The sequence below is a fragment of the Onychostoma macrolepis genome, chromosome 08, assembly GCF_012432095.1.
Source record: "Onychostoma macrolepis isolate SWU-2019 chromosome 08, ASM1243209v1, whole genome shotgun sequence".
NCBI lineage: Eukaryota > Metazoa > Chordata > Actinopteri > Cypriniformes > Cyprinidae > Onychostoma > Onychostoma macrolepis.
In genome coordinates, this window is record NC_081162.1 from 19,217,603 (window position 1) to 19,233,197 (window position 15,595).

Consider the following 15,595-nt stretch of genomic DNA (forward strand, 5'->3'; position numbering starts at 1 on the left):
CAGTGGGCGACCAGTCTTGGGCTACAGGGTGATATGGCTGCTGGCACAGCAGTACAAGTACAAGCTAGAAAGGGAAGAAATAAATTTTTTTTTTAATTTATGATGAAGTCAAGCAGTGTTGAAAGAGATGGGTTTTCAGCTGTCGCTTGAAAATTGTCAGGGATTCAGCATTTCGGATAAGGGTGGGAAGATCATTCCACCAGCCAGGAATGGTGAACGAGAATGTTCTGGAGAGTGATTTTGAGCCTCTCAGTGATGATACCACGAGGCGTCGCTCACTAGCGGATCTCAGACTTCTGGAGGGGGATGTAGATTCGTAATAGTGAGTGGAAGTAGGCGTGTGCTGAGCCTGTGGCTGTTCTATATGCAAGCATCAATGTCTTTAACTGGTGCAACATGGGCTCTTTTGGGATCGTTGAAGACCAGTCATGCCGCTGCATTCTGAATCATTCGTAGAGGTTTGATTGTGCTTGATGGAAGTCCAGCCAGAAGAGCATTGCAGTAGTCCAGCCTAGAAATGACAAGGGTCTGGACAAGAATTTGAGCAGCATGCTCTGTTAGAAAAGGCCCGATCTTTCTGATGTTGTGTATCTATGCACAAACAGCTTGTAACGCTCCAAAGAGAAAGGAAAACTTGAAATTGCATCATATGACCCCTTTAAATTATCATAATGTATTTCTATGTAGTTCATTTAAATTGGTCATTGGTGTTATATTGTTTAAAAAGTCACAATATGAAACTTTTTGAGGATGACCAAAAAAGTCTTTCACAGAAAATGATCACGTTTTGTTTTAGACTCTAATTTTCTTCAGCTCTTTCAAATTCAGTCAAATCTCATAAACGCAGGTAAAATACACTCCCTAACCTACAAATCAGTCAAACCAGAAGATGCTGGAGAGATCAGATTCACTGCTGAGAGGGTCTCTTCAATAGCAACACTACGAGTCAAAGGTAAAAAAAAAAAAAAAGAGCTTTTGGAAAAACCTTTTTCAATTTTGTTAAAATTTAACAATGATGATCATTGCAGAGCTTCCAGTTCATATTGTGAAGCCCCTGAGAGTGAAGATTGCCATGTACAAACATCGTGCCTTGCTGGAGTGCCAGGTCTCTCGTGCCAATGCTGCGGTTAAATGGTACAGAAGAAATCATGAAATTGTGCCAAATAGGAAGTACCAAACTATCAGTGAAGGCGTGTACCGACAGCTTATTATAGATGATGTGGGATCCTCAGATGAAGACACTTTTATTTGTGATGCTGTCGATGACAGGACTTCCTGCCAACTGTTTGTAGAGGGTGAGAAGTTAAATTTAATCATATTTCATGTACAATTTACTATCCAGTCTCAGTATAAGCATTGATTTAGCAGACTTATTCTTAGTCTACTTTAAATTTGTTTAGTCTGTTAGTCTATCCTTTTGAAATGCTAAGACTTTTATGCAGTGAATATTGGATCCATTCTTACAGAGCAGGCCATCAGCATTTTGAAAGGACTCAGTTCTGTGGAGGTCATGGAGCCTAAAGAGGCTCGTTTTAAAGTGGAAACCAGCATTAAGTTAGAGAGGGCACCGAAATGGACCCTGAATGGGCAGATACTATGTCCCTGTCCTGAAATCAGGATTGAGAGGCAAGGAACCTCGAACAGACTTATTTTCACCCAAACCGACAGTAGTATGTGTGGCACTGTGCAGTTCGCCTCGGGAAAGAGCAAGTCAGAAGCTCAACTCACAGTTACAGGTAATTATCTTCTCATATATTCAGAGTAGTGATACACAACAAATTGGTGTCATATTAGTTATAGCCAATATTACAGGCTTTAATTGCTATCAGCATATTAATTATTTAATTGTGCATGGTCATTTCCACTATTTTGACATTTAGATTACCTTGCAGTCATGTAACGCTCAATTAAACTTTATGCTTTGAAACCATTAATAATCAGGGTTATTTTAGTATCATTGAGATACTATTACAGTTTTTTATTAATATTTTTGAATTAGTTTTTATTTTTATATTTGTTTTCATTTTAATTTTAGTTTTAGCAATTTTGTTGTGTGTCATTTTAATTTTTTTATATAGTTTTCATTCATTTTATTTCAGTTTAAGTTATTTTAGTGCATCAATATGAACTGTAAGAAATGTTGCTTTGGCAACTCGCTGAAATAAGCTTAAGGATTTAAATTCAAGTTTATTTTTATTTCAGTTAACAAAAAAGTTTGGTTTTAGATTTAGTTAATAATAACCCTCTTTAATAATTAAATCTTAGCAGATCTCAAAATTTATGTTCTTTTTTCATACTGTACATGATAATATTGTAATGCATAAATTCACTTGTAGCATTTTACATGATTCATTTTAGTGTGTGTGAGTGTGTGTTTATTTAAACTAGTATTTCTTTTTAATATTAACCATTTATTGTTAATCAGCCATAACATAATTAAAAAGTATTATTGGTGTATATTATTAGCCAGAATTTTAATATCAGAACATGGGGCAAAGCATTTGTTTTATGTGGATTGTGAATCATGTGCCTTAAATGTATTCTTGCTTATGTATTTCCTAACAGAGCGCCCTTTGATTGTCAAACAGCCCATTTCTGATGTGGAGGTGAAGGAGAACGGGTCAGTTACTCTCAGCTGTGAGTTCTGTCCATCCCCCAGAGTGGTGCGCTGGTTCAAGGGTAGAACCCCCCTGTTTGCTTCCAAAAAGCACACAATGAAGCAGGTGAAGAACCAGGTTGAGATGACCATCGTGGGTGTGAAAGCAGCAGATTCAGGAGAGTATCGCTGTCTGGCTGGTGGCTTAGAGACAAGAGGAAGAGTCACTGTGGAGGGTACCTGCTTTTATCTATCAATGCACTAGGAATTGTCTTGAAATTGCATCTTTAGAGCACATGATATGACGCATACAGTACATTACAAATAATTTTTCTTTTCCTGCAGTGAAAAGGTTGAAGATCATAAAACACTTAGAGCAAGTAGAGGTCGAGGAGGATGGAACTGCAGTGTTCAGCTGTGAACTGAATCACGAGTCACCCAGTGTCCAGTGGCTGCTCAATGACCGAGTTCTATACACCAACTACATCAACAAAGTCCAGAACTCTGGAAAAGTCTACAGTCTGATTCTAAAACGACTAGCTCCTCAAGAGAGCCGTGTAACATTCAAAACATTTGATATCAGCGAGTCTGCGTTTCTCAGGGTCAGAGGTGAGTTTTCAGTTACCATGCGACTAGGAAAAGCTGATTTCCAACTACTCTACATTTCAAGTAGAGACACATATACAAGAATTAACAACAGATGTTGGAATTACATTTTTTACATCTTAAAAGGATATCAATAAATAACGGAAAAAGTTTTTACTCTTTCAGAGCAATATTTCTTTCCTTTTACTACCCGAGTTCTGGAAATGTTGTGACGTTTTTTAAATTTGAATGAAATGAAAACTAAAAGACTTTCAAATCACATGAGCCAATATTTTATTCACAATAGAACATAGATAACATAACAAATGTTTAAAATGAGAAATTTTACAATTTTATGCACAAACACAAATTCAAAAAAAGCTCATTTCAAATTTGATGCCTGCTACAGGTCTCAGAATAGTAGGGACGGGGGCATGTTTACCATGCTGTAGCATCTTCCTTTTCTTTTCAAAACAGTTTGAAGATGTCTGGGCATCGAGGTTATGAGTTTCTGGAATTTTGGTGTTGGAATTTGGTCCCATTCTTACCTGATACAGGTTTCTAGCTGCTGAAGACTTTGTGGTCGTCTTTGACGTATTTTTCATTTAATGATGCGCTAAATGTTCTCTATAGGTGCAGCCATGCTGTTGTAATACACTGTAAAAAAAAAAAAGTTGAGCCAACTTAAAATTTTAAGGCAACAAACTTCAGCAGATTTTTGAGTTTTCTCAACTTGTTGTTTTAAGTTTATACAACAAAAATTTGAGAATCTCCCACAAAAACAAGTTGAGCAAACTCAAAAATCTGCTGAAGCTGGTAAAAAATGTTTTTTTAAGTTCGCTCAACTTTTTTTTTTTTTTTACAGTGTAGCTGCAGTATGTGGTTTTGCATTGTCCTGCTGAAATACACAAGGCCTTCCCTGAAATAGACGTCGTCTGGAGGGGAGCATATGTTGCTCTAAAGCCTTTATATACCTTTCAGCATTCATAGTGCCTTCCAAAACATGCAAGCTGCCCATACCTTATGCACTTACAACAATAATAATAATAATAATAGCTTTATTTAACCAGGAAAAGACTCACTGAGATTAAAACCTCTTTTCCAAGAGTGTCTTGGCCAAGATAGGCAGCAGAGTTTGCATATACAGATAAACATAGTTACAACATACATTACAAAACCAACATATAACCGGGTTAAAAACAATTACACACCGTTAAATTGCTCTCTAGATTACATAGTAAGGACTTATGCACCCCCATACCACCCGAGATGCTGGCTTTTGAACTGAACGCTGATAACACGCTGGAATGGCTCCCTCCTCTTTAGCCCCAAGGATACGGCGTCCGTGATTTCCAACAAAAACGTCAAATTTGGACTCGTCTGACCATAGAACACTTTTCCACTTTGAAACAGTCCATTTTTAATGAGCCTTGTCCCACAGGACACAACGGCGCTTCTGGACCATGTTCACATATGGCTTCCTTTTTACATGATAGAGCTTTAGTTGACATCTGCAGATGGCACGGCGGATTGTGTTTACCGACAGTGGTTTCTGGAAGTATTCCTGGACCCATTTAGTAATGGCAATGACAGAATCATGCCGTGAGTGATGCAGTGTCGTCTGAGGGCCTGAAGACCCGAAGACCACGCACTCTTTCACAGATTGGAGAGCCTCTGCCCATCGTTACTTCTGAGATTCTGCCTCTCTAAGACATCCCTTTTATGTTAAAGACTTGATGTCAATTAACTTAATTAGTTGCTATATGTTCTCCCAGCTGAATCTTTTCAAAATTTCTTGCTTCTTCAGCCCTTTGTGGCCCTGTGCCAACTTTTTTGAGACCTGTAGCAGGCATCAAATTTGAAATGAGCTCATTTAGTGGATAAAAGTGTGAAATTTATCAGTGTAAACATTTGTTATCTCTGTTCTATTGTGAGTAAAATATTGGCTCATGTGATTTGAAAGTCTTTTAGTTTACATTTTATTCAAATTTAAAAAACATCCCAAAATTTCTGGAATTCGGGTTGTACATGTAACTCTGTGATCTATAGCAGAAATTTATTGGAATTTAATTAAACTTTCTTATTGTACATTATAATGTTGTTGATGCCTAAATTCACTTTAATATGCAAACTTTACTTTTATGGTGTTGACTCTTTTTTTTTTTTGAACAAAGTAGTATAGATTTCTGATATAAGCCATTTATCAGTTATCGGATGGAATTTGGTTGCTATATGACATTTGCTCTATATGTCTCTTAGAGAAGCCAGCAGTGTTTCTCAGGTCACTGGAGGACATAGCAGGTGAGGAACGTGGTGAAATACTTTTGCAGTGTGACGTTTCCAAGCCATTAGTGACACCTGTCTGGAGGAAAGATGGTGAAATTCTGACTGCCAATGAGAAGTATGAGATTCTCCATGTGGGAAAGTCATTGACTCTTATAATTCACAAGCTGAGAAAGGACGATGGAGGGGAGTACAGCTGTGATATTGGCTGCAGCCAAACCAAAGCAAAAGTCATAGTTCGTGGTAGGTTTTAAAATATATATTTGAATCTAATTAAAATTAGATCTAATTAATTTAACAAAAAACAATTTATTTAATGTGAGGGACTTTTTTTCAGACCTGCACATTACCATTGTCAAACGCATACGGACAACAACTGTGCTGGAAGGGGAAAACTGCAGGTTTGAGTGTGTCCTGTCCCATGAAATCATTGATGAAGCATCGTGGATTTTGAATGGCCAACTGATTGTGAGCAATGGACGGATCATAGTCGCTAACAATGGGTGCAAATACACAATGAGCATTCAGGAAGTTACAATATCTGATGCTGGCGAAGTGGTCTTTACCGTAAAAGAGCTCAGCTGCAGGACTATGCTATTTGTTAAAGGTGAGACCCCTTATTATTTAAATATCGCACATTTTACAAGCATTGCTCACTTTGTGTCTCTTTTGTTCTCAGAGAAACCTGTGAGAGTTTTTAGGGATATGCTAAATGTTAAAGCAACACCTGGTGAAGATCCAGAGCTCAGCTGTGAGATCACGAAACCTGATGCAACAGTTAAATGGCTGAAAAATGGGCAGCTAATTAGAGTCAGCCCAAAATATGAATTTACCCAAAATAATTATCTGGTGAAGCTCATCATCCATAATGCAGCTATAATGGACTCAGGAGAGTACTGCTGTGAGGCTGATGGGATTGCTACAAGGGCAAGATTAGATGTCAGAGGTAAATACTCATTTTATACACTTGTTTTTAATTTTTCCCAGTGCAAAAGCTTAGTTCATTCTGCTGAATGCCTTTAACTCTGTTACTCTTTTCTCATTGTGAATTCAGACTTGCAGCATACATTTGCAAAGGAACTGAAGGATATGCGTGCAGAGGAAAAGGGTATGGTGACCATGGAGTGTGAAACCAGGAGGCCTGCTGCTACAGTGACCTGGTTAAAAGGCCTAATGGTGCTCAGCTCGGGACAGAAGTACACGATGAAGAAGAAAGATGTTGTCCTCACTCTTACCATCATCAATCTGGAGAAAAGTGACAGTGCTGTCTACACCTGTGATGTTGGGACAATGCAGAGCAGGGCTTTACTTACAATTCAAGGTAGACAAATTAGATTTGTCTTTATTGACTTAAAATAATAAATGTCATAAAAAAATATAATACACTGTAATAATAAGGTTGTAAATTAGATTACTAGATGTTACGTTACAAGAATGGTAACATTTGGACACTATGAATTTTAAGACATGTTCAGTATTTATGCATCTGTCATATTTTTCATATGAATCTGGCCCTCAGGTCAAAAAGTGGTCATTGTGGATGAACTAGAAGATAAAGAGTGTCTAGAAGGAGATACCATCTCCTTTAAGTGTCGGATCTGCCCAAGTGACTACACTGATGTCAAATGGTACCTGGATGAGACCTTGCTCTACACTAATGATCTTAACGAGATCAAGATGATACCTGGTGGATACCACACTCTTACCTTCAAACAGCTTGCACGTAAAGACACGGGCACCATCTCCTTCGAGGCTGGGGACAAAAGATCATACGCATCACTATTAGTTAGAGGTAACTGTCATAAATCCTGACACTTGACAAAATATAGTGGATAACTATTAAAAATTCTCATAAGACACCTTTACAAAAGATACTTTGAGATGAAACTGTCAGTTTCTTTTACTGCTTTGGTATTAAAAATAGAAATTATGTATAATTTCTGACAACTTTTTGATGGTTCAAAAACCTCAAAAGAGGAATTTTAAATAAGAAAAGCTATTTTAAAGAGGCTTATGTTTAAACAATATTTTTGTCTTTGTATTGACTATTATAAAATAAAAAATGTGAAAAATAATACAATACAGATCATAGTGTACAGCATACAATTTAAAAATCTTTGTAATACAACTTATTTGAATTACAGAGAGACGCCCCACGATAACTAAAGCATTGGAGGACACAGAAGCAATTGAAGGAGGAAGTTTGGTGCTGTTATGCAAGACCTCAAAGCCATGTCATATTGTTTGGTACAAAAATGGCTGTTTAATCTGGAATTCCTCAAAGTACTTAGTGTGTCGATCGGGAAATGAGGCCAGGCTGGCCATCCGTGATGTGAAAGACAGTGACGCAGGGGTGTACGAGTGCGATGCAGGATCTGTCAGCACTAAAGCCACCTTGACTGTTAAAGGTGTTTCAAACGTCTCTTTTCTGCAATTTACCACATAAAATTTTTGTTTTTCTACGTTTTTTTAACATTTGTTTGAAATTTGAAATCTTTATGTTTGTTTCACATTAGTTATTCCTGCTGAGTTTACAAAAGCGCTTGAGAACCAAGAGGTCAAAGAGGGAGAGAGTGTAACGCTGATGTGCGAATACTCTATACCCGGGGTCCAGTTTGTGTGGCGCAAAGGACCCGAGACACTAAAATCTAGTGAGAAGTACCACATGAGGCAGAGGAAATCTTGCATTTCTCTTACAATACACAATCTGAAGCCAGAAGATTCAGGGAATTACACATGCATTTGCAGAGACCAAAGAACTATGGCTACTCTTATAATCAATGGTATTAGTATTGATTGCTATGAAAATGAATTCATAGTATTCACCGTTGATCTTTCAGCTTCACTTATTCCATTTCCTCCATTCCAGCGGTTCCTATATCATTTATTAAAGAGCTCAAGAACCAAGAGACAGATGAAGGTAAAAATGTGACATTACGCTGTGAGCTTTCTAAACCTGGAATCCCAGTGGAATGGTTGAAAGGTGAACAAACTCTCTCGCCTGGAGAGAAGTATCAGATGAGGCACATAGTCACCATACTAGAGCTGGTAATCAGAAGTCCAGTTCCTGAGGACAGTGGAACATACGTCTGTGTGTGTGAGGATCAAAGGACCAAAGCCACTGTCAAAATACGAAGTAAGACAAGATGTTAAATATATAGAATTTGCTTTTCCAGTACTCTGAATGCTGAAAATGGAGCTTATATATCCTTTTGTATTTCCTTAGCTCAACCTATCACGTTCAAACAGAAGTTAAGAAATCAAATGGCTGAAGAGGGAAACAGTGTAATCTTACACTGCGAGATATCCAAACCAGACACCCCTGTCCAGTGGAGAAAAGGAAGCAACCTTCTCAGGTCTGGGGAGAAGTACAAAATCAGGCAGAGAGGCTGCATGCTAGAGCTGAAGATTTTTAATTTGACGCAAGAGGATAGCGGAGTCTATAGCTGTACGAGCGAAACTGCTGAGACATCAGCCAACATCACAGTTAGCGGTAAGTTAATTCAATTCACTAGTAAGGGTTAACAATAAGGAAAAAGGAATAAGGAGTAAGAATTTTTTGTGCTTGCCCAGTCGGTCCAGTAGTTCAGTAATTCTAACATATAATTATTGTTGGGATTTAATGGATTCTAAGATAGATCGCACAAAAATTTAATCAAAAGTCTTTGGGAACAACTCAAAACTATTTGCAAGTCAATAACAACAGAGACTGTGGAAAAGTACATAAAAACAATGCCAGCAAGAATACAAGCTGTTATCAAGGCCAAAAGATGCCATACAAAATAAAAGTCTTTTGGTTATTACGTGTGAATAAAGACTATTAATAGTTGTTTCAGTTTGTTATTTGCCTAATCCTAAAATATTTGTTTTCTCTCTTTATGACAGGTGGTCGAATAAGTTTGTTAAGCATATACAGTATGTGTGTGTGTGTGTGTGTGTGCGTATATATATATATATATATATATATATACATGACCCTGGACCACAAAACCAGTCTTAAGTCGCTGGGGTATATTTGTAGCAATAGCCCAAAATACACTGTATGGGTCAAAATTATAGATTTTTCTTTTATGCCAAATATCATTATTATATTAAGTAAAGATCATATTCCATGAAGATATTTTGTAAATTTACTAATGTAAATATATCAAAACGTCGTTTTTGATTAGTAATATGCATTGCTAAGAATTCATTTGGACAACTTTAAAGGCAATTTTCTCAATATTTTGATTTTTTTTGCACCCTCAGATTCCAGATTTTCAAAAGCTTAGTTATTCAGCTTTCAGATGATGTATAAATCTCAATTTTGAAAGATTGACACTTAAGACTGGTTTTGTGGTCCAGGGTCATATATATATATATATATATATATATATATACACACACACACACACATAAATTGAGCAAATACAGTCATCTGTTCACCTGTTTGTTTGCCAAAGTTGAAAGAACAAAAAAAAATAAGGATGTTCTTATTTGTTTCTTTTTGTTCTGTAGCTCAACCTGTTATTTTTAAAGAGAAGCTGAAAAACCTGGTAGCCGAGGAAGGGAAGATGATAACATTGCACTGTGAGCTTTCCAAAACCGGTGTCCCAGTAGAATGGTGGAATGGAGAGGAACTGCTCCAGCCTGGAGAGAAGTATAAGATGAGAGAACGAGACACATCAGTTGAGCTGATCATCTGTGAGGCCATGCCTGAAGACAGTGGAGTCTACAGATGTGTCTGTGGAGACCAAAAGACCAAAGCTACAGTCAAAATTGTTGGTAAGGTTTTGTTTCATTGATTTGTTTTCATTATTATAAAATGTATGTTATTATAAAATATGGTGGTTTCACAGGTGCTCCTGCTACTTTTAAGCAAAACCTTAAGAACCAAGAAGCTCTGGAAGGCAAATCTATAACCCTACACTGTGAGCTCTCCAAAATTGGAGTACCCGTGGAATGGTGGAGAGGAGATAAACCGCTCCTTCCAGGGTCACGGTACCAGATGAGGCTGGATGGAAAGACTGCAGAGTTAGAAATAACTAATGTTTTTCCTGATGATGCTGGGATATACAGCTGTGTGACTGGAGGCCAAAAGACCACAGCTGAAGTGAAAGTCAAATGTAATGTCAAAAACATGTTAAATATATATACTGTACAGTACCGTTCAAAAGTTTAAAGTCAGTAGATTTTTTTTTTTAATTAATCATTTTATCCCACAAAGCTACTTTAAATTGATCTAAAAAAGTGGAAGTAAAGTTCTTTTGAACTTTCTACTTATCAAAGAATCCTAAAAAAAAGTATCATACTTTATGCAAAAATATTCAGCAGCATTTTACAGTAGTTTATATATCATATGATTACTGCCTGTGAGTTCAATTGTTCATATTAAAAGACCTGTCAATGTTTCCTCAGCCCTTCCAATTACTTTCAAGCGAGAGCTTCAGAATCAGATATCTACAGAGGGTGAGAGTGCAGTATTTACCTGTGAACTTTCAAAGCCCGGTGCTCCAGTCGAGTGGAGGAAGGGTAGAGTGATGCTGAAAAGCGGAGCCAAATATCAGATGACGCTTGAGGGGCGATTAACCAAACTGCTGATAAATAATCTTGTTGAGGGTGATGCAGGAAATTACACCTGCAAAACCAAAGATTCACAATCGACAGCCGAATTGACGGTTCGAGGTAAGATCCAATCCGTTATAAAGATATGCAAAGTACTGCTGAATTTTCTGACATTATGGATTTCATATGCATTTCATTTTCATCACCATTTGATTTTTGTCTAGTGTTGAGTGATCAAGTTCTTCCATTTAATTAAAAATGTCCATTTCTTCCACAGCTACAATAGCACTCTGTCATGACATTACATCAGCCACGTTCATAGGTTTAATTAATCTCTCAACAGTGATATAAATCACTGTTGGCTTTTCATTACATGATGTTTAAATTCATACCCTCAAATTACAGTCATTATTTGACATTAGAAGAGTCTTGCTATCTGAAATCCCTTTATTTGTTATTAGTTGATTAAAACTACAGTAGAAAGGTAGCCTTTTTTTTATCTTGACCCATTCATCACAGCATGGGCTAGTTATAAAGATCTGTGGTGTGTTGGTGTACATAATACATCAATAAAATGAACCTCAATAGATGACATTTCTTTGATGACTTTACCTGATTTAATTATTAAAGGTGATTGCTCTCAAGCACAAAAAGTATACACTGGTAAAAAATTTTGTAGCTCTTTGCTGATGGAAAGTTACAACATTCACCCTTTTGGCTAGTCTGTAACCTTCATGAATACAGGCTTACCCAATTTTTGGCTTTCTAAAGGACTCCCTGCTACCTTTAAAACAACTTTGAAGAACCAAGAAACTCAGGAGGGGAACGGTGTCACTCTGCACTGTGAACTTTCTAAGACTGGAGTTCGAGTAGAGTGGTGGAAAGAAAAAGAACTGCTCAAGACTGGAGAAAAATATCAGTTGAGACAGAAAGAAGCAACAGTAGAGTTGTTAATAAGAAAGGCACAACCAGAAGACAGTGGAGTGTATCGCTGCGTATGTGGAGATCACAAGACTGAAGCCACCATCAAAGTTAATGGTATGATCCAAGACGTTTTCATATGCAGGTTCCTGTATTTAAGCATTACCCAATTTGTTGTTAGAAATTCTAAAACAATTAAAAAGGTTAACAGATCATGCAACATCTTCATCGTTCTACTGCTCTGTGTAGCTTTCCCCATCACTTTCAAACAAGAACTTAAGAATCAAGAAGGTGAAGAAGGGAACAACATCACATTGCGCTGTGAACTCTCTAAGGCCAGTGCTGATGTGAAGTGGTTGAAGGGAGAGGAAGTCCTCAAGCATGGAGAAAAGTACCAGTTGAGACAGATAGCAACTAAAATGGAGCTTGTTATCAGAAAAGCCACACCTGAAGACAGTGGAGTGTACTTTTGTGTATGTCCTGATCAGACATCCAAAGCTACAGTTAAAATCAATGGTACAAAACTTAAGCAATTTTTTAAATAAATGCAGACTTTTAGGTCAAATATTCTGCTTAGGTGACCCAAATATTTTTGCAATTTCTTAGCTCTCCCGATCACTTTCAAACAAAACTTGAGAAATCAAGAAGCGGTGGAAGGCAACACAGTTGCTTTCCATTGTGAGCTTTCCAAACCGGGAGCCACGGTGAAATGGTGGAGGGATGAAAAGGTGCTGCAGGTTGGAGAAAAGTACCAGATGAGGACTGAAGGACGGATTGCTGAACTTCTCATCAAAAATGTTAACTCTGAAGATGTCGGCTTCTACAGTTGCACTACCGGAAAGGAAAAAACAACAGCGGAGGTCAAAGTCAGGGGTACGTTATAATACTGCAAGATCTGATCTTGATCTTTCATTCATTTTGTAATTACGTAGTGACTTTCCTCTTTCGGATCATTCTCCAACTTGAATACATTTTGTATGGTTTTCATAGCTCTACCTGTCACTTTTAAACGAGAACTTCAAAACGAAGTAACCAAAGAAGGTGGGCAAGCTGTGTTTAGCTGTGAGCTCTCTAAACCCAGTGCTCAAGTCGACTGGAGAAAAGGAAGAGTTATTCTCAAGCCTGATGACAAATATGAAATGAAGCAAGAGGGCACATTCACCAAACTGGTCATACGTAATGTTGAAGCAAGTGATGCTGGGAACTATTCATGTAAAACCAAGGATTCTGAGTCAACTGCTGAGCTAACCGTGAAGGGTAAGGCATGTAGGCTTTTTTGCAGCGGCAGCTTGGCACACTTTGGTCTTTCTTGGCTTGCTGCTATTACGTTGTATTGCTACTTGTGCAGTATTTTTCAGCTTTGCGGTGCTTTGAGGGCCTGCATGGCTTTGTTGTAAAATAATCAGGCATACCTTTTTGTTAACGTTTCCAGTTCCACCTATCACTTTTAAAGTCAAGTTGAAAAATCAGGAAGTTGAAGAAGAAAATAAACTCGTGTTACACTGTGAGCTCTCAAAAGCTGGATGTCCTGTTGAATGGAGGAAGGGGGAAGAGCTTCTTAGGTCAGGGTATAAATATCAAATCCAAGAACATGATGTTACAAGGGAGCTGATCATCATAAAGGCCATGCCTGAAGACAGTGGAGTCTACAGCTGCATTTGTGGGGAGCAGAAGACCAAAGCCACGATCCGAGTGTCCGGTATGGGTGAAAGTTTTACAGAAAATTGAGCTTTTATTGTTGCTTGAGCTCACTATGAGCTAACGTGTTACTGTACTACTCTTCAGCCACACCAGTAACGTTCAAACAAAACCTGAAGAACCAAGAGGCCCCTGAGGGAGGTGTTGTTATTCTGCATTGTGAGCTGTCCAAAGCTGGAGTACCGGTAACATGGTTAAAAGTGGACGAGGAGCTCTGCAATGGGACTAGATACAAGATCAAGCAGGAGGGATTGGTTGCCGAATTACACATTAAAAACGTTCTTCCCATGGATGTTGGGGAATACAGCTGCATTGTTGGAGACCAGAAGACTACAGCTGAAGTTAATGTTAGGGGTAGGTCCAATGCCACTTTAATGGGTACACACTCTCAATGGGTACACACAAGATCGTTCTGATTGCTGAATTATCATATTCAGCCAAATCATATTTTGTCATTGCAAACTAACTAATGTTATCTAAAGACACCTGTTTGTGTCTACACCCGTTACCTTGACAACATTTTCACAGTGCTGTAAACACTCTATGATACCTAAATCTTCTTGAATTCTTCATTTACAACATTACAGAAGATTTATATTTAACTTGTTAAATAGTAAGTAAAGTAAGTAAACATTTATTTATATAGTACCTTTCAAAACAAAGTTACAAAGTGCTTTACAATAAAAAGATCAGTACAATAACAAAATACAGAAAATACCATCAAAATTAAGAAAAAGCCATACGATGAAAAGGAGTCTTAAGAAGAGACTTAAAAGAGGATACAGTAGTAGCCTGCCTAATATCCCCAGGCAGGGAGTTCCATAGCTTAGGCGCATGGATAGCAAAGGCATGGCCACCTTTGGTAACAAGTCGAGATTTTGGAACCATTAATAGAGCCCTACCGGAGGATCTCAAGCAGCGATCAGGCTCATAAGGAATTAATAAATCACAAATATAGACAGGAGCCTGACCGTTCAAGGCAACAAAATCTTAAAATCAATTCTAAAACTCACAGGCAACCAGTGAAGAGCAGCAAGAATCGGTGTAATGTGGTCTCTTTTCTTAGTACATGTTAAAAACCTAGCAGCGGCATTTTGAATCAGCTGCAATGTTTGGAGGTTTCTCTTACTAATATCAGAATAAATTGCATTACAATAATCAAGTCTGGAAGAAATAAAAGCGTGAATGACCTTTTCCAAATCTGCCAAAGAAAGGAATGACTTTATCTTCGTTAGTTGCCTCAGTTGAGCAAAAGAAGACTACACCACTTTAGTCACCTGAACATCAAAGGACAGTTCTGACTCAAAAACTACACCTAAGTTGCGAGCCTCTTTTGGCTCGCAATTTTTGATTTCGATGAAGCATGACATAATATGGGATGTATCAATAATACCAGGCTTTACCGGGACATACAATTGTGTATCATCTGCATAGCAGTGGAACTCAGTGTCATAACTGCGCATAATTTGACCCAGGGGTAGATAGTAAACAGAAGGGGACCCAAAATAGATCCCTGAGGGACCCCACAAAATAAAGGAGCACGAGAAGAGGAGGCAACTCCAAGCGCAATGGAAAAAGACCTGTTCGACAAATAAGAAATAAACCAATCCAGAGCTACATCTCTGATACCAACATAAGTTTTTAAACGGTTGATCAAGACATTATGGTCCACTGTGTCAAAAGCTGAGCTGAGATCAAGAAGGATTAAAACGGGAGTACAAGCCAGCATTGGCTACAAGCAGTAAGTCATTAGCAACCTTAACCAGGGCAGTCTCAGTGCTGTTGAGAGTGGAAACCAGACTGAAATTTTTCAAAGATTAAATTATTATTATATATGAAATCAGTTGCATTGACACAATTTTTTCTAAGATCTTTTATAGAAATGGAAGCTTAGAAATAGGTCTAAAATTACGTAAATTGGAGGAGTCTAGAGAAGCCTTCTTTAATAATGGATAAATAGTGGCATGT

The 15,595-nt window shown here is 37.8% G+C and overlaps 1 protein-coding gene across 1 annotated transcript in view; it reads left to right on the forward strand.

The window, feature by feature from the left end:
• obscna (obscurin, cytoskeletal calmodulin and titin-interacting RhoGEF a) overlaps positions 1-15,595 on the forward strand; it is a 48,470-nt gene that overhangs the window by 2,835 nt on the left and 30,040 nt on the right. The window contains exons 5-27 of the mRNA XM_058784226.1: positions 848-952; positions 1,029-1,295; positions 1,467-1,736; positions 2,566-2,832; positions 2,942-3,205; positions 5,441-5,707; positions 5,802-6,071; positions 6,144-6,410; positions 6,519-6,785; positions 6,984-7,256; positions 7,609-7,872; positions 7,981-8,247; positions 8,334-8,600; positions 8,691-8,957; positions 9,962-10,228; positions 10,303-10,569; positions 10,862-11,128; positions 11,780-12,046; positions 12,179-12,445; positions 12,536-12,802; positions 12,920-13,186; positions 13,362-13,628; positions 13,715-13,981. Coding sequence (XP_058640209.1) covers positions 848-952; positions 1,029-1,295; positions 1,467-1,736; positions 2,566-2,832; positions 2,942-3,205; positions 5,441-5,707; positions 5,802-6,071; positions 6,144-6,410; positions 6,519-6,785; positions 6,984-7,256; positions 7,609-7,872; positions 7,981-8,247; positions 8,334-8,600; positions 8,691-8,957; positions 9,962-10,228; positions 10,303-10,569; positions 10,862-11,128; positions 11,780-12,046; positions 12,179-12,445; positions 12,536-12,802; positions 12,920-13,186; positions 13,362-13,628; positions 13,715-13,981 — 5,985 coding nt within the window. The remainder of the gene's footprint in view (positions 1-847; positions 953-1,028; positions 1,296-1,466; positions 1,737-2,565; positions 2,833-2,941; positions 3,206-5,440; positions 5,708-5,801; positions 6,072-6,143; positions 6,411-6,518; positions 6,786-6,983; positions 7,257-7,608; positions 7,873-7,980; positions 8,248-8,333; positions 8,601-8,690; positions 8,958-9,961; positions 10,229-10,302; positions 10,570-10,861; positions 11,129-11,779; positions 12,047-12,178; positions 12,446-12,535; positions 12,803-12,919; positions 13,187-13,361; positions 13,629-13,714; positions 13,982-15,595) is intronic.